General features: G+C 45.7%; 1 protein-coding gene across 4 annotated transcripts; it reads left to right on the top strand.

Moving 5' to 3' along the window:
• The first annotated feature begins 3548 nt into the window (after positions 1-3548).
• LOC141420715 (uncharacterized) lies at positions 3549-16252 on the top strand. Of its 4 annotated transcripts, none has more exons than XM_074065186.1 (3): positions 3549-4019; positions 12918-13031; positions 15424-16252. In XM_074065186.1, exons 1-3 carry the CDS (start codon positions 3877-3879, stop codon positions 15851-15853), a joined length of 687 nt encoding a protein of 228 aa, XP_073921287.1. In that variant the 5' UTR covers positions 3549-3876; the 3' UTR covers positions 15854-16252. The 4 variants fall into 4 exon arrangements, 3 of the variants coding, with proteins under 3 accessions (XP_073921287.1, XP_073921289.1, XP_073921288.1); XM_074065188.1 differs by lacking the exon at positions 3549-4019 and adding an exon at positions 10707-11968; XM_074065187.1 differs by lacking the exon at positions 3549-4019 and adding an exon at positions 10707-12010.
• Positions 16253-22660: the final 6408 nt, after the last annotated feature.

Below are 22660 nucleotides of genomic sequence, written 5' to 3'. Positions count from 1 at the left end.
TGGGGCGACCAGCTCCAATCCCGCCGGCTCCTCTCGGATTGAAATTCTCTGTCTGGATTTCAAAAACTCCGGGGGCTGCGCTTCCGGCGTGGCTAGGCTGGGCAGGACAGGGCAGGGCTGGGCAGGGGGTGGATGGGAATCCCCGGGAGGCGACGTGGAGATAAGATGCGCGGGTCGATCGGAAGCCCAGCCTGGGCCACCAGAAGTGCTGATCGGCTGAACCAGCTTGCTCCCCCAAAAAAACCCTCGCTCAGGAGAGCAGCGGCAGGGATTGGGTGCTGTGACCCTCTGGGGGCCATCGTCTGCTGCCTGGAGCACCTTCCCACTCTGGAACGGAGCCTCCCAGCGGCAAGCAAGCGCCCTCGCCAGAAGGAAGGGGTGCGAAGTCTGGAGCCAGGGACCAGGAACTGGATTGGCTGCTTCAGTGTCAGCAACAATTTGATCAGGGGGGGGAAATGGTTTTGCTTCTATCTTGGTAAAACGTAAAGACAAAGGGAGCTTCCTTTAAAACAATAAGGATCCCTCTGCTGTCCTGGAAATTGTTCTCTACAGGTGACCTACCAAGCTGTGGTGAAAGGTCGGTGCTAGCGTTTGACCCTCACTTATCCCCACTTCCTCCATGGCAGCTGCCCAGGTTCCTCTGGGAACTCAGTGCCACTGCAGGGTGCACCCCTTCGGGATATCTCTTAGGGACACCTGTGTGAGAACAAGACCTACTTGACCTCAGACTCCAGGAGGTCAGGCTTCCAAGGGCAAGGAGCTGGACTGCTCCTCCACCCTACAGTGAGCAGTGAGTCTGCTGAACTGGGGTGGTGGCAGTGCATAGCCACCTAGGGCACCACAGAACAGTTTCTCCTTCAGACAGGAGGAACCTACAGCTTCTGGAACTCTGGTTTGGACAAAATGCAACCCCTCTTCTCACCTCCTGAAGCAAAGGGTCAGTTGCCTAGAGTGGAAAGCTGGATTCTTTTGGGCCCCCAATACCTGCTGCTCCTCAGGTCCCCAGCCTACTGTCACTCCTAACTCTATACCTGTCTGCCTGGGCTTTTGAAGGCCAAAGACTGGCAGCTTCCTGGTCCTGTTCTGCTGAAGTCTGTCCTGTTGCCTATGTCCACCACTGGCCCAACCTGAAGTCAGAGGGCCCAAGACAGGACTTGTTTTCATTCAAGAGCAATTCTTCAACACCTTAACACAAAGGCTGGGACAGCTCCCTCTCCACCCAAGCAGAGTTTGGTTTCTTCCTTCACCATTACTGTTCTGAAATTTGCTCTCATTACAAAGTGCACTGACATCCAGCTCTTGTTTAATTTATGTAAATGTCCTTTAAAGGGATTCAATGGTCTGAAGTGTCTTTTCTCCCACAGTTGTGGTGTGACCAATGATCCTAATAAATGGCCAAGGCATGACTGAGTGTCAGCCCAGGCCCACTCCTCCTTCCAAGGCCCTGTTCCTCCCTGGCCTTGAGGTATGCCTCAACCCCCAATGATAGTCACAAACATCCCCCCACCACCATAAGGCAATCCTGCACAAAGCTTCAGCCCTTGCTGGGATCTAGTCTGGGCCAGGAGCCTCAGGGGGGTCCTCTAATGTATGGATAGAATGCTCAGGGCCAACAGCTCCCCAACACACACACTTTCCCAGAGTGTAAAGAGGATCCCATGTGATAAGAGCAATCAGTATTTTCAGCATTTCACACGCATTAGTTCTTTCCATCCTCGAGAGACCTAGGAAAGACACTGAGAAACCTGAAACAGAGAGGAAGCCCATCTATAAGTGACAGGATTCAAAGCTCCTCCCTCTGGCTTGAAGTCCACACTCACATCAACTTGAGGCTAGGGTACAGCTCAGTGGTAGAGCACTTGGCAAGCATGCATCAGGCCCTAGGTTCAATAAGGTGCAGGCATTGGGTTCTGAGACTTTTCCTTCTAAAAACTCAACTTACGGTTTCACCCAGGCCTTCCCTCTTCCACCTCACTCCCAGATGAACTCACAGAAGAAGAGAAGGGGCAACTAATCTCAGGCCACTCCCTTTGGGCATGAATTAGAGCAAAGAAAAAAATAGCTACAGACCATTTGGAAACTTGCTGTATATGATAAGAATTGGAGGCTGAGTAGAGTCACCTACAAGAAGGCTGGAGCCACCCTCAGGGATCTGGGGCGAGAGAAACTACTCTGCCCAAGCAGTTGGTCTTAAGGATCTGAAGGTGGGAACTCAGGATCTTCATGACTTAAGTTCAGAAATATCCGGAATATCTCTGCAGCCACTAATTTTGAACACCCAAAGAGACAATGCCCAGTCCCTCTGACTATTACAACCTATGGAGGCCCTGAGTGCCTTTCTGAAAAGGAGGATTTCCCAGGGTCACCTGACCAGCTTTAATCTATTAGAGGTGCAGCTCTATACATATCCAGCAGCCCTCTTCCTGGAAAAATGCACAGAGGTACTGAAGTAGCCTTCAGTTCTTAAGCTTTCAGTCCCTCTAGAGCCACCATACCCCAGGCACAATGGCTTAGTCTGTTAGTTAGGGGATGTAACTTTACTAGTCCACTTTCCCTTACATGGCAGCTCTCTCACTCAAACTGCCCTCTAGGATTGGTTGACCCACAGGACAAAACCTGAGGGGCTGGCCAGTCCTGCTCATAACTGATACCTGGCCTGGGCACCTCTTCCACTCAAAACCTGTAGGTATGTCTGGAGAGAGAATGGCCTGGCTGGAGCTTCTCTAAAAAGCAGGACTTGTGCTGGTGTAGTGCCTCAAGCAGTAACAGCACCTGCCTAGCAAGTGTGAGGCCCTGAGTTCAAGCCTACTACTGCCAAAAGTAAAAGGCAGTTGGCTTGGACTTACCTTCCCTTAAGGTAGAGCCCAAGGTGGTGGGAACTGCCTGGTTATTGCCATAAGTTCTTTTCCTGGATTTTTGGCTGGAGTGGGTGGAGAGGTTCTCAGGTTTTGTTGGTGTGGGTTTCCTCTTTATTTTTGTGGTGGCTGCGAATAGAACCCAAGGCCTTGCCCTTGCTAAGCAGGCACTTTACCACTGAGCTATATCCCTAGCCATGTTTTTGTTGTTTCTAAATAGATGTTGTTCAGAGACAACCCTTTTCCAAGCCCTGGAGAACCCAAGGGTCAGACCAAACTGGTTGTCTTGTCTGTGCCCTGAGAGCCCCCCATGACCATCCTCTCCCCAACTGGTAATAATAATAAGGAGAGGCCTACTACTCTAACTGTCAGGATAGTCCAAACAGGGTATTGGTGCTCCAATCTGGGCAGAATCTTTAAATGGTGGGGCCTCAACTTAGTAGGCCCTATATGGACCTAAATGCTTCTCATTTTGTAAGTCTGTCTCTGTATGTACTCTGTCTCTCTGTATTCCTGGGGAAAAGGCCACAGCCCCTTCTACTCTCCCTAGTGGGTCTGGCCCAGCAGTAGACTGGGTGGCGCCGGGAAGCCAGCAGCCCAGAGATCACCCAGGTACAGGGTGGGAGAACCTCTCCTTCCCCCTCCTCCACTCCGGGCAAGCAAGTCCGACTGGTTGTGTGGGCCCAGCCTCTCCCTGCAGTGAAATGGAGAAACTTTGGGGATTTCTGGGGACTGACTTTTATGGCGTCTCCTCCACAAACACCCAGATTTGTCCCCCCTCCTATGGAGCTTCAGAGCGCCTGATGGGATGTCATCTCCCACCACCACCACTACGTTGTGCAAAGGGACAAACAACTCTCAGAGAGGTTGTGGATCTTTCCCAGGGACACATAGCTGAGAAGTGGCTGAGCCCGGATTTTAGCCCAAATCGTCCAGCCTCCAAAGGCACACGTTAGCGCTGTGCCCCCAGGACCAATGACCACGACCGCTAACAACCATCGCTAACTGGAATGCCTTGGATATGTTTGAAGGACCCGAACAGGGGCCACCCTTCCCAAATTGTATAGAGCAGCGGGGCGCTACAGGAAGGGTGGCTAAACCGCTGGGAGAGCCGCAGGGCGGCGCGACACAGAGGGACTGCGCTCCTGGCTCAGAAGTCCCGCGGTGAGTATGGGAGGGTGCGCGCATGCCGCGGCGGGTTTCGGACGGTGACACACTCGCTCTAAGAGGCTTGTGGCAGTGAAGGGGGCTCAGGAGGGTATCAGCCCAGAAGCCGCGTGCCCACCCACTACAGAAGTGCGCGCACTGGCTGCAACCCGGCGTGAAGTCTCAGCCCCTTCCGCTCATCCCCAGGCCCGCACCAGGTGAGGCCACAGCGCCCTGAGCGTCCCTTTCCGGCCTGGGAGCTGGTCGCCCGCCCCGTCCTGTCCCCTTGTTCCTTTTCTGTGTCCTCCGCCCCTCGCTGCCGCGGTGACAAAGCGCAGCTCCCGAACTGCTGTCTTGGTGCGCCCCCCACTGCCGATCGCCAGAGGCGGAAGTCGCGGCGCGTCCCAGCGTCCTAGCTGGCTCTGATCCCATGGCTTTTTCAGGGACAGAGGCCCAAATGCCCCATCCCCAGAGGGCAGTCGATCTTCACTCAGTAGGGTGTCCCACCCCACCCGATACACCTGCTCTCTGAGCTAGAACTCAGGAGGGATGGGTGGCGGGTCTCTGCACCTTAGCCTCGGTTCTTTGGGAGGGGTAATTAACCACAGGTGGAAGCAGGAAGTAGCACTCCAGAAGCGCTATCGTCCACCGCCCTTTGAGAATGAGTGCAGAATACCGCCCCATACATACACACAACATCTGTGCAGACCTGGATAAGGAAGATAGCATGGAGTGGAAGCTACATATAGATTTCCCTGGCCAACCAGAATGTCCAATCGTGTCCCCAACACACTAGTTGACCCTATTTGTTGTGGCTCCAGGAATCCAAGGCTGTGGGAGCCCCCGGACACAGTTGTCCTACTGCTCTTCGGCATGCCTTTCCTTTGTTAGTTCTGAGGCCCACTGATTTAATTTTAAAAGTAACTCTTCTCAGATTCCCTGTGACACTGCTTCTTGAGGTATGATTCCGCACACCCTTAGAAATGCATGGTCTTGGGCCTCCCTGGGACCTACTGAATCAGAAACGTCTGGAGTGGGCACAGCATTGTGTTTTAATCAGTCCCTCACAGTGACTGTGATGAGCATTTAAGTTTAAGAACTGCTGCCCTTTGCACATCATCATTTCTGTGGCTGTCCATCCCTGCCTGGGATGGCTCTTTTTAGAGAGGAGTACCTTGTTTTCTTTCTTTTTAACTTCTAGAGCAGACTTTCATGCACACGTTACCCAGATTTGTTCACTCTTGTTCTTTGTCACCTCCTTGTATGTCTTTGTACACTTAACTACCTAATGATGTCATTATTGGACTTACCTCCTCCCTAGCCCTCTCATTCATCCATTGCCTGAGGACCTGGAACTGGCTTCACTCCATGGCAGACTAGAAACTAGAAACTGCTCTGCAACGGTCAATGGGAGGAGCAGAGGGAAAACTTGTCCTGCTCAGAGGTTTGTCTCACAGAAGCCTTGAGATGTGACTAACTGGCTTGCTGACTCCCATGTAGAGCAGAGCAGATATTGCATGTGTCGGTACCAAGTCTGGGCACCTCTCTCTCCTCCCGCTGGAAAACAGGTAGAATGAAAAGAAGGGCCTTCAGTATCTCCACTCCTAGTCAACATAGTACTGGAATTCCTAGCCAGAGCAATTAGGCAAGAAGAAGGAATAAAAGGAATACAAATAAGTAAAGAAACTGTCAAAATATCTCTATTTGCAGACAACATGATCCTATACCTTAAAGACCCAAAAAGCTCTACTCAGAAGCTTCTAGACACCATCAATAGCTATAGCAAGGTAGAAGGATATAAAATCAACATAGAAAAATCATTAGCATTTCTGTACACTAATAATGAACAAACTGAAAATGAATATATGAAAACAATTCCAATTACAATAGCCTCAAAAAAAATCAAATACCTAGGTGTAAACCTAACAAAGGATGTGAAAGACCTGTACAAGAAAAACTATAAACTTCTGAAGAAAGAGATTGAGGAAGACTATAGAAAGTGAAGAGATCTCCCATGCTCATGGATTGGTAAAATCAACATAGTAAAAATGTCGATGCTCCCAAAAGTAATCTACATGTTTAATGCAATTCCCATCAAAATTCCAATGACATTCATTAAAGGGATTGAAAAATCTACTGTTAAATTTATATGGAAATACAAGAGGCCACAAATAGCCAAGGCAATACTCAGTCAAAAGAACAATGCAGGAGGTATCACGATACCTGACTTCAAACTATATTACAAAGCAACAACAATAAAAACAGCATGGTACTGGCACAAAAACAGACATGAAGACCAGTGGAACAGAATAGAGGACCCAGATATGAAGCCACACAACTATAACCAACTTGTCTTTGACAAAGGAGCTAAAAATATACCATGGAGAAAAGACAGCCTCTTCAACAAAAACTGCTGGGAAAACTGGTTAGCAGTCTGCAAAAAAACTGAAACTAGATCCATGTATATCACCCTATACCAACATTAACTCAAAATGGATCAAGGATCTTAATATCAGACCCCAAACTCTAAAGCTGATACAGGAAAGAGTAGGAAATACTCTGGAGTTAGTAGGTATAGGTAAGAACTTTCTCAATGGAACCCCAGCAAGCACAGCAACTAAGAGATAGCATAGATAAATGGGACTTCATAAAACTAAAAAGCTTCTGCTCAACAAAAGAAATGGTTTCTAAACTGAAGAGACCACCCACAGAGTGGGAGAAAATATTTGCCAGCTACACATCAGACAAAGGACTGATAACCAGAATATATAGGGAACTTAAAAAACTAAATTCTCTCAAAACTAATGAACCAATAAAGAAATGGGCAAGTGAACTAAACAGAACTTTCTCAAAAGAAGAAATTCAAATGGCCAAAAAACACATGAAAAAATGCTCACCATCTCTAGCAATAAAGGAAATGCAAATTAAAGCCACACTAAGATTCCACCTCACCCCTGTTAGAATAGCCATCATCAGCAACACCACCAACAACAGGTGTTGGTGAGGATGCGGGAGGGGGGGGGTCGGGGGAGGAACCCTCTTACACTGTTGGTGGGAATGTAAACTAGTACAACCACTCTGGAAAAAAAAATTTGGAGGCTATTTAAAAAGCTAAACATTGATCTACCATATGATCCAGCAATACCACTTTTGGGGATATACCCAAAAGACTGTGACACAGGTTATTCCAGAGGCACCTGCACACCCATGTTTATTGCAGCACTATTCACAATAGCCAAGTTATGGAAACAGCCAAGATGCCCCACTACTGACGAATGGATTAAGAAAATGTGGTATCTATACACAATGGAATTTTATGCAGCCATGAAGAAGAACGAAATGTTATCATTCGCTGGTAAATGGATGGAATTGGAGAACATCATTCTGAGTGAGGTTAGCCTGGCCCAAAAGACCAAAAATCGTATGTTCTCCCTCATATGTGGACATCAGATCAAGGGCAAACACAACAAGGGGATTGGACTTTGAGCACATGATAAAAACAAGAGCACACAAGGGAGATATGAGGATAGGTAAGACACCTAAAAAACTAGATAGCATTTGTTGTTCTCAACACAGAGAAACTAAAGCAGATACCTTAAAAGCAACTGAGGCCAATAGGAGAAGAGAACCAGGAACTAGTGAAAAGTTTAGATCAAGAAGAATTAACTTAGAAGGTAACACACATGCACAGGAAATTAATGTGAGTCAACACGCTGTATAACTATCCTTATCTCAACTAGCAAAAACCCTTGGTCCTTCCTATTATTGCTTATACTCTCTCTTCAACAAAATTAGAGATAAGGGCAAAATAGTTTCTGCCGGGTATGGAGGGGGTGGGGGGGAGAGGGAGGGGGCGGAGTGGGTGGTAAGGGAGGGGGTGGGTCAGGGGGGAGAAGTGACCCAAGCATGGTATGCACATATGAATTAAAAAAAAAAAAGATAAGAAGGGCCTTGGGAGCAACTGGGGACAAAGAAGGGTGAGATATAGAAATAGGTTTTCTGTGGGTCCCAAAGCATGGTAGGCACATGAGTGCTTAATTTCTGGAAGGCTCTGAAGCAATCCCTGCATGTAACATCCTAGGCTTGTGTTATACAAAGACACCCTGCCCCCACTGGAGGTGAATCCATGGCCTTGAGCATGCTAGGCTAAGCTACACCCCAGCTCATATAAGGTTGCAGGCTTCTTTGGGGATATCTCAAGACTGGTTAAAAGCAAACATCTTTAGGAGAGCTAAAAAAAAAAAAAAAGGCCCAAGCCATGAAGTTGTAGATATTGTGGCTCTTTCATCTAGTCTGATATTTCTAGTATCAAGCACAGTTTGGGATGCTATTTAATAAGTTAAAGTTACAGCAAATGTTATGAATTAGATAGTGTAGAGGCAAGGTACAACAAAAGTACCCAAGAATAATACTCAACACCCAAGAATAAAGAGATCTGTAAGTATCTTCTGACTACTGGGGACCGTTCTAAATGCTGAGCATGCATGTCACTCAATCCTCACAACCCCAGGAGGTAACCCTAATTATCGTAAGCCACGCTCTACAGATAGAGAAACTAAGTCAAAGAAAGGTTAGGCATTTGCTCAAGCAAATGTTACAGGCCACTAGTAGAAGAGGTGAATTCTGGTAAATCCCAGCGGAATGATGCTCATTGCCCACCACCGGAAGCCCCGTGAGTCTAAGATGGGTTTTGCTTCCCAAAGTGGCTAAACTAGTTGAAGCCCTAGAAGAACACTGAAACTTCCCCAGGGACTTCAACCTGTAGCATTAACGATAATTAACAGAGGATGAGGGTTGATTAGTGGTAGACTGCATGCTGAGTGTGTGTGAGGCTCTGGGTGCCTTCACCAGCACACAGATAATAACAGTTGGATAGTTGTGCAGTAATAAAGATTCAACTCGGGGCTTAGGCATCACAGCAAGCACTCTACCACTTGACCCATACCCCAGCCCTTTTGTTTGTATTTTGTTCTGAGGGCTAGGGTCTTGCTACCTTTGCCAGGGATTGCCATTAAGTTCTCAAGCCTCCTGCCTCCACCTCCTGAGTAGCTAGTGTTACAGATGTGTACCACCATGCCCAGCTGGATAGCCTTTCTTATTCAGGTAACATTTTTACACCCACTGTCCCATTGAATACAAAAGGCTCGTGAAAAGCTGTGTTACAGTTCCCACTTTACAGATGAAGAAACTGAGTTTCAGAAAATGAAGTGCCTCCTCTAGGATCGTTCAGTTAATAAATGGCAAATCAAAGAACCCTGTCACTCCTTTTTACTTCCTTGTCTTTTTTTTTTTTTTTTTGCTTTTCTTTCTCATTTCAGACACTGCTCACACATCATCTCCTCAGTCTTTACCATCCATCTATTAGTTAGGCTGTGCAGGTGGACTTCCCTGTCCAGCATATTATCTGCTCCTCCCTCAATCTCAGATGGAGTAGGACAGCAGAGAGTTGTTCTTTCCATTTTCTTATTGAGGAAACCAAGATTTGAAGAGTTCAGAGGATTTGCCCAGCATCATCACACAACCATGACAGGGATAAAAATTCCAGACTCTCCATGGGGAAAAATAGGATTTTTGTAGAGCATTCTACAGAATGAATGAATGATTTGAAATCTCCACCCCACCCTTAAAGCCTGACGGTACTTAAAGATGCACAAAGGAGAGGCAGACAATTGCAAAATGCTACCAACAATCACAAGTATACATCACACAATGCAGGGTTTTATTATAATGGACTTAAAGTTGTTTCATAACTTTCATTATTGGCAACATGTTGATTTTGGAATCTTTTCCTAATTATTCTGAAATAAGCCTTACTGTTCTTGGAAAGAAAGGTCACTATTACAAAAATAGCTATGGAAAGACCAGAAGGAACTTGGATCTAGGATTTAACTCTGCTCCTGTCCTAGGCCCTGATAAAGGAACTGGAGCACTTTTACAATTAGCAAAAGTCTGGTCATGATTTTAATCCTAGATTAAACTGAAGTCAGAGTAACTCTAAAAGTGAGCAAATTTTCCTCTTATTGGAACTGTCCTTCCACCACAATTCTCATCTTGTGCCACTACAAGCAATGGAAAGGTAAAGGCTATGTGCCCTGGCTATAGGTGAAGTGCATAATCTGTGCAGACTCATTTAAAGAAGGTAAAGAACATGTCTTAGGTCACACAGATTGTAAATGGGCGGGGGTGGGAGGGAACTCATGCCTGTAAACAGCAAATTTTACTTCCTGTAGCTACCAATCCACTTTTGCTGTGGATAGCAAGGGTGATTAAGGGATTTTCTGAGTCAGCAGGAGAGGAGCAGCAAAAAGCTGTTCTGAAATAGAGGGAGGCCTGGATTTTGAGTACAGAAGGAGAAAGAGAGATCCCAGGGACATCTGAGAAGCCAGAAGCTAGGCTAGAACTACATTGAAAACAGAATCAATGGTGGAGCAGAGCTCTCCAACTTGCCCAGCCAAGATCTCTGGTACTTCAAAAAGAACTGGTAACATGGCAAGAGCATACATTTGCACCTCAGACAGACTTGAACTTGCACTCCAGCTCTGGCACTTACCAGCCAGGGAGCTTGGGCTTCCCAAAGCTCCAAAGCTACAGGATGTCAGAACTAAGGTGCAGCTGAAGGGGTGGGGATAGGGGGACTAGGAGGCCTGCCTCCTGGAGCTGTTCTGAAGATTTAATGAAATGTTGAATAAAAAGGCCCTAGCACAGTGTCTGGCCTACAGTGGGCACTGCTCCTCCCTCTCCCCCACCTTGGCAGTACCCTGACTGACTTCACTCTAATGTGTCTGAGACCCTTATTTGTCAACATTGTTCTCAAGATGAGAGCAGCAGTGAATGTGAAAGGAGGCTGAGTGACGTTCAGGGAACTGTATCATAGACTTTTTCCCTTCTTCCTACATGGTGGCTAACATGCCCAGGAATAAATGACAACACAGCAAAGCTACAGTGTGTTCACACTTTGGTTGAATGTCAACAAATGTGGCGGTGTTCAGGGCAAAATTCAAATAATGGATTCTCTGGCTGCGATCTTGGCAATGCGCTCATAAGTGCGTCCAGACTTCTGTGTCCTATGTTTACTGGTTTCTGGAACAGTGGGAAGAAAATCAAGATATACCTAATGAGATAATGAACTGCTCCCTCTATGGTGGACTAAAGACACAGGCAGCTAATCCATTGTTCTTTTAACTATAGTGTTAATACAGAATAAAGAATAAGATCACAGACTCAAATTAGACTTCATGGTCTTAATTCCAGCTCTGCCCCTCACTATACCAGCTGTTTGATGTTGGGCAAGTTACTTCCAATTCTTCAGGCTCAGTTTTCTCATCTTGAAAATGGGGCCAATGAGTACAAAGTAAGTTATATATAAAAAACTTAAAAGAGAATCTAACACATAGTAAGATTCAATAAACATTAGCTGTTACCATTGTGGCATGCTAATTTCCTGACTGTGTGCTTTGAGGGAGTTCTATGTTGAGGGAGTTCTATGAGGTCACAAGATGAAAGGACGATGAGTAAAGTGAGAAGCCCATGCCTGGGACAAATACACCAGTAGACAGCAACATATTTCCAAAGCCAAAAAGAACTTGGCTTCACTGCTGGCTTCACCACTAGCAGACTTGGATAAGTCACATAACCCTCAGGAGCTCCAATCTCCTCCCCTGTAAAATGGGGTGAACAGTACCGACTTTGCCTCCTTCATGTAGTTATTGGCCTATATAAAGCCCTATTGCCTGTCATTTTAGTTTTTAATCTTTGGACTTGTGATGGCTTGCTTCTTATTATTACTGAGTACACCCTTCTGGGAGGAGACCAGTTTTGAGGCATTACTTGCTCTGGTCTGAGTGATCCATTAAGGCTTTACCAGTGTTATAGGAATGTTTGGCAGGAAGACTGGAATACAGGTATGGAGACAGAATGGAGGAGGAAAAGGTGGAGCAAGACCTGAGTGGACTTCCAAGACAACTCAGGTTGTTCACCTTATTACCCAAGGAGCATCCTGCCTTTTGCTGGTGTAGTATCATTAATTGTTAAGTAAAGCTTATCCCTGCCAGTCTCTGCTCTATTTTGATGAAAGAGATAAAATGTTGTGGTGTGGGATTTTCTTTGGTATCGGTAGGAGATGAATACATAAAAATATGAAAGAAGCCCAGTGTGGTGGCAGGCACCTATAGTTCCAGCTACTCAGGAGGCAGAAGCAGAAGGAATGCTTGAGCTCAGTAGTTTGAGAACAGCATAGATAAGATGATGAGACCCTGTCTCAAAAAAAGAAAGGAAACTGGAAGTGTGGCTCAAACGGTAGAGCGCCTGCTTTGAAAGCAGCCCTTAGTTCAAACCCCAGTTCATCAAAAGAAGGAAAGAAAGGATGAGGGAGGAAGAGGGAATAGGAGGAAGGGAGGGAGGGAGAGAGGGAGGAAGCCCTGTTGGACATTGTTCTCACTGGTACATTGGCAGATGGGAGAAAGCTGACTTAAGGCACAGCAAATTTGGGAAGCAAAACTCCTTGATCCTCTTACCATCTTGTTGGCCCTAAGTTTGGCAGAAAGTTCAGGTGTTACTAATCTCCCTGGTGAAGGTCTCAGAATTCTCCATTTAAGTCAAGCTATATGACATTTGCTAAGGCTCTTCTATGCGTCCTTCACAGTGTTAGTCACTTGATTCCAGAATTAACTGTGACAGAGGCAGCTGTCTCGCCTGACATGATGAAAGAGTTTCCAATCTTCATCTGAGCACTTGGCTTTCAAGTCTACAGACCACATCCTCCTGCCTCACTTACAATTGGAAGCAGCCTTGGGACTAAACTCTGGCCCAAAGAAATGCAAGCAGAAATGCCACATGGCGGCTTCCAGGAGGATTCTTTACAGACAGAAGGTAAAAGACCTTTGCATAGTCTTTACAGTTCTATCCTGCTGCCTGCAGCTTGTCTACGGACATCCTGGGTCTACATAGGCCGAGCCACCAGGTTGAAGCAGCCTCCTTCTTTGACCTCATGGAGCACCACACCAACTCTGGAGACTCTACTCTGATGTCCAGGTAAGAAACTTAAAGCTGTATCATGTCTAAGCTGTGGTTACTTTAACTTTTGTTTTTGTCTGTTTTTATGGCACTGTAGTTCAAACCCAGAGCCTTGCAAATGTATCACTGAGCTACCCTCCCTTCAGTCCCTATCTGAGGTTTGAGGAGACTGGGACTCAGAGCTATTTCTCACCAGCTGTGAGATAAAGCGCTTGGTCCACAGGAACTGAGCATCCAATACTAATGGGAATATAGTATGATTATGCTGTCCTTGCCTTATGAACAAAGAGGTAAAGAAAACAGGGGGGCTGAGGTATAGATCAATGATAGAACACTTGCCTAGCATGGACCAAGCCCTGGGTTTGACTCCCAGGACCACTAAATAAATAAATATACAAACAAACAAATAAACAAGACTGATCTAGAAGAACCAAAGGTCTACAAGAGAATGGAAAATGAAGGAGTCATGTTTTCCAAAGGAGAAGTAAATTTTCATGGTGATAAAGGTTGTGTGTATGTGTGTGTATGTACATCTTCACAGACCTTCAGACCACAGTAAACACTTTTCCAGGCCGTCAGCTGAGCCAGAGGAAAAGTTGGTAGAGTGCAACCAGGGACCCACTTATTTTTAGATGTGTAATATGCTACTTTAAAACATCATTTTGCCTGCACAGTGATAACACCCAAGTGAGACAGACATTGGAAGGGTTGCAAGGAAGACTGATGGGAAGGTTTTCTCAAGATGGAATAAAAATGAATAAGCCTTTCTCAGGAGACCAGTTGATAAAAACAGCCAACTCTTCTATTTCTGCTCCTAATTTACTGTAAGACCTTATGTAAGCTATTAAACATCTTGAACCTTCCTAGAATGGGGTGGTAATTTCATACAGAATGGGTATTGTTAAGCTTTCTTGATTTCAAATCCAAATTGAGCCTCTTCCACAGAAACTGTAGCTTTTCCAAGCTGTTCACTCACTTCGGGGGAAGTAAGGAGATATGTCTGAATGGCTAATGCAGTTACAGATAGCTATTCCATATGCTTAGTTAACATAAATGCCGCACATTTATTTCCTTGATGGAGAAACTTCAAGGTCTCCTGCCTGTTTTACTTGCTTCAGTCTTGGGTGGGAAGTGCTCCAAAGCAAAATATGAAGCCACTTTAAAAGTACTTCTCCTTTCTCACACTAGTTATCACCAACAACTCATTTTCCATCCCCTATGTTTTATGATAGCCAATCCCCACCCTCTGCTAGTCTAGCCAATTCTTTCTGGCTCACCAGTGAAAAATGGAGGGCAGAACTCAGAATTTTGACAGGGATGGCCAACTGACATTGGCTGTTACTTTTCTGGTGCCCATATACGCATAAATGACAAGTTTGAAGGTTTGGGAGAATTTCCCTGATGACTAATGTACTGATTTCCAATGGAATCAGAGTAGCACTTTCAAACATAATTTCAATAGTACTGGCCAGGTCTATTTTCAGACTGTGAAGTGGGGATATGGACTGGAACTACTCACAGTTCTGTGCAGTGTTTTCTTAGCGAGAACCCAGCACCTGAAAGCAAAATCCATGCCAGGTGGACTCCCATTCATTCTACATGGACTCCCTCCCTTCTACAGGTATAGACAGAGGCAGGTGTTGGGTTAAAGCCATGTCAGAGTCACATGCAAAATGTTTGGCCATTGGCTATATTTTATTCAAGTCCAAGCCAGGAGACTGGGCCCATAGTCAGGAAAGTAGATTTAGGCCTGCCTCTGCCACTGTCTGAATGACTTTGAAGAAGTCACTCTCCCCTTTGGGCCCTTATCAATCAACAGAACACCAATCTCAGCTCTGTCAAACACTAGGTAACGCTGCTCAATTCACAGCATCAAATATCAGGGTGCCCCAACCATGACATCTGTGACTCTGGTTGGGGACACACAGCAATGCCTACAGAATAACTGGCAATAGAAATGGTAGAAATGACCTTGGTCACCTTGGGGGATTAGGAAGACAGAGTCTCAACTCTAGTTGATTGTGTTGGCAGATATTTCATTTTTTTTCACCTTCTTTTACATGTTGGCAACTTACTTGAATTGTCATAAAATTCTGTATTAACCAAATAGTGACTCAAGTCCGGTGGTCTACTGGGTCAATTGGAGACTAGCCTAAGGGAGACACTGACTAGGTGGGGATCTCGGAGTGAAGTGGATATAGTAGCGCCCCCCCCACACACACCACACACACCACACACACACACACACACACACACACACACACACACACACACACACACACACACACACCCTACAAGTCACCACATCCTGGCCAGGGCTGGCCTGGCGGATCAGAGCTCCAAGACCTTCCACTTGCTCGAATGTCTGAGGCGGTCTCGGTTGGCCCACACCTTTCTTTTCTACCCACAGGCTGGGGCCACCAGGAACCGAACTCTCAGCGCGCCTACGCTCCCCATGGGTCCCGCCAAGCCTCAGAGGCGCGGGGTGGAGCCGGTGGCCGCACAAGGGACTCCTCACCGCCCGCGGGCTCGGCTGCAGCGCGGGCTTGAAAAGAAGGACGCAGGGGTCGCGCACTCTCCGCCAGGACCGCGGGCTCCGCTGTTGCAAGTTCACGGCCACCGGCACGTGCTGGGTGGCGACGCCCCACCAGTCCCCGCGGGCCGGCGAGCTGCTGCGGGCCGAGGAACCTCTAGGCTGGCGGCTTCCCGGCCGCAGGCGGGCCACTCGGCACAGGCGGCAGGGCGGGCCCCGCGGCGCAGCGAGAGGATCCCCAAACCCAACGGGTGCTATTTGCAGCGAGGAAATTCCGGGGTCTGCGCCCTTTCCTGTCCGGGCTTAAAAAGGGATTCTATGTCTGCTGAGAACGGCTCAGGCTCCGGGCTGCGGTGTCTAGCCCCTCTAAGTTGTGGGGAGCCCTGCAAATACCTCCACCCCAAGGATCTTCACCCCGACCTGGCCCCCTGGCGCTCCCCTTGGACAGACAGTAGTGCTGCGGGATACAGTGTTCCTTTCAACAGCCCCTCACTTATTCCAGCCTGTCCTCCACGGAAGCCAATCTCTGCTAAGTTCGAATAAAGAACCCCATTTTCGGTATCATCTACTTTGCGCAGAAGAACTTTGAAGACATAACTCATAACCTCTACTGGTGAAACTTAGAGAGAGGGAAAGAATCCTCATGTCTTAGGCATGTAAATTTTGTGTGTTCTCTTACCTATTAAAAAAATAAATAAAACCTTTAGGAGGCAATTTTGACATTTGTGGATTTCGTTATTAGTTTGTCTTCGAAATGTCACTCCTGAAATTTTTTCCTACAGAACACATCCAAGAATATTTACTGCAGGCTGGAGTGACTCAAGCAGTAAGCACCTGCCTAGCATGCAAGCATGAGGCCCTGAGTTCAAACCCCAGTACTGTCTGCCTTAAATACACAATAAAGAAATAGTCAAAATTTTTTACTTAAAAAATTTACTATATCATTTTGGACATAATGAAAAAGTGGAAATAATCCAACACCCCAGCAATCTATAAATAAAATGATGGTGAAATACAAAGAATAGCACGCATACAAAGTAATACTAGTCCATGTGCAAAGGAGATCTGTGTGTTTTCCCAGGCAAACAGGCCTAAAGTCACATTAAATGAAAAAGAATACGTTGCAAAAAAAATCAGCTGATTGTATAGGATGTTCCACATTTGTTAAAATGGAGAGAAAATTGTAAGCAAAGTCTGCAACGAATCAGATGTGATTAGTGTCTTTTCAAGGGTGATTTTATAGAAAACTTATGTATATTTCATATGCACATATATCCGGAAGAATATACGCCCAACTGTTACTGTGGGGTGGGGGAGGTTATGTGGGGCATTAACTTGCCCCAGCATTTATTCCTCCAGAATTTGATATCTTTCTAAAGGAGCATGCATTAGTTTAGTATTTCCTCCCAAGCAATGCAATAAAGAATTTTTAAAAATCACACCCCTTCCCCTTCCCAGGAGTACCAGATTGTTACCTCTGTCCACTTCTCTCTGATCCTTCCATTACTACGTTAATTTTCCCTCAACCTCTTCTCCTCCCTATACTCCTTTAACTTACTTTCCTGTTTTGTATGTGTGCATAGTTTTAAATCTCATTTAAATCTTTTTCAACAAAAGAATGAAAGGGTGAGAATATTGCTTCCATTTAACCTACTCATGCAATTTTTTAGTTTTATTTTTTAAATTGCATTGATTATTTAGAAGTGTTTCATAGTGCTGGGGATTATGTTCATGTAGATTTTTTTTGTATTCAAACAATTTAAATGAAAAGACGAAAAGATCTGGGACAGTATTTTTTAGCCCTTGGCAGCCTAACAAGTTTGTTGTAGTTCTTTTCCTTTGTTTTGTGATGCTGGAGTCCAACCCAGAGCCTTGCACGTGCTAGGCAAGCCATTTACAGCTGAGCTACAACTCCAGCCTGTATTATCACAGTTTTTAATCCACTAGGTCTCAAGTTCTATGTCAATATGGCTTGTTTTGTCCTCTAGCTGCATGTGTTCTCTCTCAGCATACCAAACTAAAAGAGTGCATCTTTAAAACATAGTTTTGCATCTACTCAATCCAGAAAGACTTCATACTTCATGGAGGAAATGGATTGGAAAGAATCTATTTCCAGGGACAGAATTGGAGGTGGGAGGGGCACTCTTGGCTAAAGGAGGGACACTGGGAATGAGACTGGGGGAGGGGAAATGTAACTTGGAGCATGCTGTGATTCTGGGATTGTCTAAATGTTGTTTCAAAAACTTGTTCTCAGTTCACTCTATAGGAATGCATATAGCCACACTTCAAATACACAGAAATGAATATTCTGTATAAATATTCACATAGCCAGGTGCTCGTGGCTCACGCCTGTAATCCTAGCAATCAAGAGGATCGCAATTCAAAGCCAGTCCGTGAAAATAGTTCCGCAAGACCCTATCTCGAAAAAAAAAACCGTCCACAAAAAAGGACTGGTGGAGTGGCTCAAGTTAAAAACCCTGAGTTCAACCCAATATCATATATATATATACATATATATATATTCCCATTTGAATATACATATTCATATAGAAAAATGGCACTCATTTTAATTAATATAGAAAAATGACAGCAATGACCAGGGAGAATCCATTCCCCATCAAGATATCGGATGTGGTTCTTATTTACACATGAAACATCTTACTCCCTTAAGCAAAATTTCCAAATATTCCAGGCTTGAACCCACAATATAATTCAAGATTTCTACCCAGAGCAATGACATGCCTCACTTTTTTTAATATATATAAGCATTAATTGCATCAGGGTAAAATACAGGTGTTTTGCATTCAAATCTTGACGCTGCCACATAGTGGCTTATAACTGTGATCTGGGTATTTCACATCTCTGTACTTCAAGCTCATCATCTCTAAAATGGGAATGACAGCACTACTCGTTTGTAAAAGTTGATGCACATAAAACTTTTAGAACAGAGCCTGACACATACTAGGAGTTTAATAAAAGTCACAATCATTACTTGCTCTTCTATATCCCAAAAGTTTATTTTTCTGCATTCTGCACTCCTTAAGACACTGTCACCTCCACCTTCTCCAACTTGCTTTTGCCTTTGTTCTACCCTATAAATAAAGGAGACTGTAAGGGTAGCTCCTCCCCTGCTGTGTGCCTTCTCCCTCCTACCCAGTGGGAGGCAAAATGACTGAGCTTTATCTAAGTAATACCTAGTGGAAACCTATACTCCTCTTCCTCCTATGATACTTTGGGGAGACTTTGGAACCTTTATTGATGTATAATTTATATGTCACACAATTCAACTATTTTAGATGTACAGTTCAATTTTTTTTTTGTAACTTTACCAAGTGGTGAAACCATCAAAATAAATCTGTTTTAGGGCTGGCTCAAATGGTAGAGTACCTGCCTAGCAAGTGTGAGGCCCTGAGTTCAAACCCCAGTACTGCCAAAAAAAAAAATTTTTTTTAGAACATTTTTTATCCCCCTAATAAGATCCCTCATGACCTTTTACAGCAAATCTCTCTTCCCTTGAGGGAAGGGAGAGGTAACCACTGGTTTAGTCTGTCTATAAATCACCTTTTCTGGATATTCAGCATGGATGGAATCATCTAGTAGGTGGTCTCTTGCATCTGATTTCTTTCACTTAGCATACCATTTTTGCAGTTTATCCATGATGCAACATGTGTCAATATTTCAATAGTATATCACCTATAAAATCAGAATGATCTTTTTCTGCCATGAGAATCACATTATAGAGCAATATGGAGACTACATAATTAAAGCTAGCTATTACTGCAGCTAGGCATTGCAGGTCCTGAGTTAAGTGCTTTATTTGCATCACAGAAATTAACTCCTAATAGCCTTGTGAGCTAATTAGGTGATACTATTATATCCATTTTCAAGTTGAGTAAATGAAAGTTTACAAATATGAACTAACTTGTCCAAGGTCCCAAAGCAAGTAGGTGACCAGACTGGGGACTCAAACCTAAGTCTTTGGTTCCAGAACCAAAACCAAATCATCCTGCACTTGAAAATTAACAAAAGGTCCTGTGTCCTATAACCTTTTCATCCTCACAAAGACAGAACAAAACTCAGGGAAGCTTTCATATTAACCTCACTAAACAGATAGAGAAAAAGCCAGGGTTTCGTCAGCTGTAAATTCTTACTCCTGGGTAGGGAGTTGCCACTCTATCACCTTCTCCACATGGATGCCATCCTGTTTTGGAACATCTAACACCCTCCAGAAAGAGCTGGTGGTCTGAAGGACTCAACTCTGCTGGATAAGGATTCTGATTTCTGGAGAGTTTACCCTGGGAACTGTCCCAGTGCACCTCCAGGCCTGGCACCCTGGAATCAGAGGTTGGGTCTTTACTCATTGTTCTGTGTAATGGAATGAGTAGGTAGGAAAAAACCAACCAACCAACCAGGGATCTACACCTCCTACTGTTAAGTTTTAGGTTGCAATTCATGTCTGAGTCTTCTTACAATGAGGTTGGACCCTTCCACCCACCGCCTCCTACTTAAGGAATAGACTGGAGCAGCACTTCTTCCCTACCCTCCTCCAGTTCCCCCTCATCGGTGATACTGGAGTTTGAACTCAAGGCCTTGGGCTTGCTAGGCAGGCACCGCACTCTTCTCTAAAGCCAATTTACCAAGACTCTTCAGTTGCTTGGGGGGAGTTGTTTGTTTATTCTTTTGTTTTGCAGTGCTGGGGATGGAGCCCAGAGCACTCACAGTAGGCTAGGCAAGTGCTCTTCCACTGAGCTGCACCTCCAGTCCTCCAGTTGGTACTTAAAATAGTCACCTCTCTGAGGCTTCACTGGAGCCTCAGGCCTCACATTTATTCCAACAGGTCTGCTGGAGACACTCACCTTCAACCATGTGCTATTATTATGAATGTATTAATATTTGCATTAGTCATCATAAAAACACAGCATTGAGCCATACTCCAAATCCATCATATTTCTGAGATACACTTGACCCACCCTCATCACTGGAGTGAAGGCCACACACACACTCACCCAGGAGGTTCAGAGGAATCACAGAAGTGGCTTAGGCTTTCTGTAAAGGAATAGAGGTAATAAGCCAAAACTGCAGTGCCTTTACAAGTTCTAGGAAAAACAAATAGTAGGATAAGCCCCATCCCAGCTCAACATCTGCTAACATAGGTAATGGGGACTCATTGATAACGTTTTATTAACAGCATGCAACACCCTCACCCACAGCCAATAAATAAAAGCATTATTTACTTGTTAAATGGAGGTAAATATGTGTGGGTGTTAGGTGTCAGGACAGTGGCCTCTGCTTGAGAGGTAGAGAAGTGCTGGTTGTGTTCTATTTCTTCATTGCTGGTATATCACTTTGTAGTATTTTGGTGATCTTGTGACTTTGGCACATTTTTTTCTTTATTAGCCATATTGTGGTTTGAACTCAGGGACTTGATTTTCCCAGGCAGTCGTTCTATTACTTAAGTCATGCCCCCAGCCCTGCTTATGTACTTTTATATATATCTCAATAAAATTTCTCCCCAAAGGCACAAACACAAATAAGTATTTCAGAATGGAAAGCGCCTAGCACAGCACCTGTCATACGGGAGGTGAACATTTAAAATGTGCTTTTTGATTCCAAGATCTCACGAAAGCCCACCCTACCTGGCGAGCAGGCATGCGAGGCATGTCACTTGTCATCATCAAGCTTTCCTCACTGGTTACCAGTTCCATGACTGCCCAGGGTCACGCAGTTTGCTGAGTCGCAGAGCGTGGAGCACAGGGCGTCTTCGGTTGGTCCCCACTGACCGGAAGAAGGTGGCTCTCAGTTTCCTAGTTTGTCCCTCCGCCAACCCGGGGACTCAGCTAACCCACAGCCAAGTGGGGAGGGGACCTGCAACACCACGCAGGGGCCTGGCCCCCAGGCTCTCACCAACTCTGTGGCCTGCAACACCACGCAGGGGCCTGGCCCCCAGGCTCTCACCAACTCTGTGGCCTGCCGGGGCTCCTTGGTGCTTCAGTTTCTCGTGATTGCTTGCCCTGCTAGGTGACTAAGGCCTCGGCGCCCTGGAGCCCCTATCCCGAGCCACAGTGCCCTCTGACCTGCCACAAAAAAGAAAAAAGCCCCAATTCCTCATCACTATTGGATACCCTCCTACAATGGAACTGGTGGTGGCAGGGACGAAATACAGATATGAAGAACAGCCCTGTTTTTTCTTATGCGAACCTTCTTTTAAAAACAAACAAACGAAAATAAGCAAAGCCACAAGCTCCACCCCTCTATCCCCCTCATTGACCTGACTGACTGCAGATGCTCCAGGCCCTTGGTGTCCCCCTGCTGACTCTCTGCAGAGTAGTTGAGAAGGAACTCTGCCACGCACTGGGAGAGCCTTGCACCAGTTACTGACCCTCTGCCTCAGTTTCCTCATCTATGAAATGGAGGTAACACCAGTATCAATTCAGGGATGTTGTGGAGGTCCAATGAGATCCTTATCAGGTACAGCATCTAGCACACAGTAAGTGTTGAAAGATTTTTCCCTTACCCTCCTTCTCTAGCCAAACCGTGCTGGTTCCCAAAATCCTCCTTGCAGCTCTATCTGAGACAAGCTCTGTCTTTGGCTGCCCAGGACAGAGACACCTTCTAGGCCTGACACAAGGACCCCAGCCTCCTCTGGCCACCCTCACTACTCCCCACCCCCCACCACTTAGCACCCTCTTCCTGCTCTGCCTCTGGCTTCCTTATCTCAGCCTTCTGTAAAATCATTTATCCACTGGTGTCCCCCATCTTTCTCTCACATGTAAACTCTTACGTACACACACAGACTGTTAGGGCTACCTGAGGGTATGAACCACTGTGTCATCTCAATAATGCCCAGTGGTGCCCACAGGTCACCTTACTGACTCAATAAATGTCTGTTTCCAGGAGGCTGTGGATAAAGAAGGTGGCCCCACCTCTAGTCTCCTCCTCTCCACACACCCTTACAGCTCCTCCCCCATCCCTGCAGCTGGTGGTGCTAAAAAGTAAGCCTCCCCCTCTCCCCCCACCAACTCCAAGGCCATATTCACCCTAGCCGTGGTGACAGGTTGACGACTCCTATAACAGGCCCCTTTCCTCTCCTGGGGGGTTCCTGCCTGTATGGAGC

This window comes from Castor canadensis, chromosome 2 (assembly GCF_047511655.1).
Source record: "Castor canadensis chromosome 2, mCasCan1.hap1v2, whole genome shotgun sequence".
Lineage (NCBI taxonomy): Eukaryota > Metazoa > Chordata > Mammalia > Rodentia > Castoridae > Castor > Castor canadensis.
This window is presented reverse-complemented; position numbering and strand designations above follow the sequence as displayed.

Excerpts from the sequence above, each read along its gene's own strand:
- LOC141420715 (XM_074065186.1), top strand. The coding sequence starts at position 3,877 with ATGTTTGAAGGACCCGAACAGGGGCCACCCTTCCCAAATTGTATAGAG. Across the intron at positions 4,020-12,917 it reads CCTGGCTCAGAAGTCCCGCG|CTTGTCTACGGACATCCTGG; the intron begins GTGAGTATGGGA and ends TGCTGCCTGCAG. Across the intron at positions 13,032-15,423 it reads GACTCTACTCTGATGTCCAG|GCTGGGGCCACCAGGAACCG; the intron begins GTAAGAAACTTA and ends TTCTACCCACAG.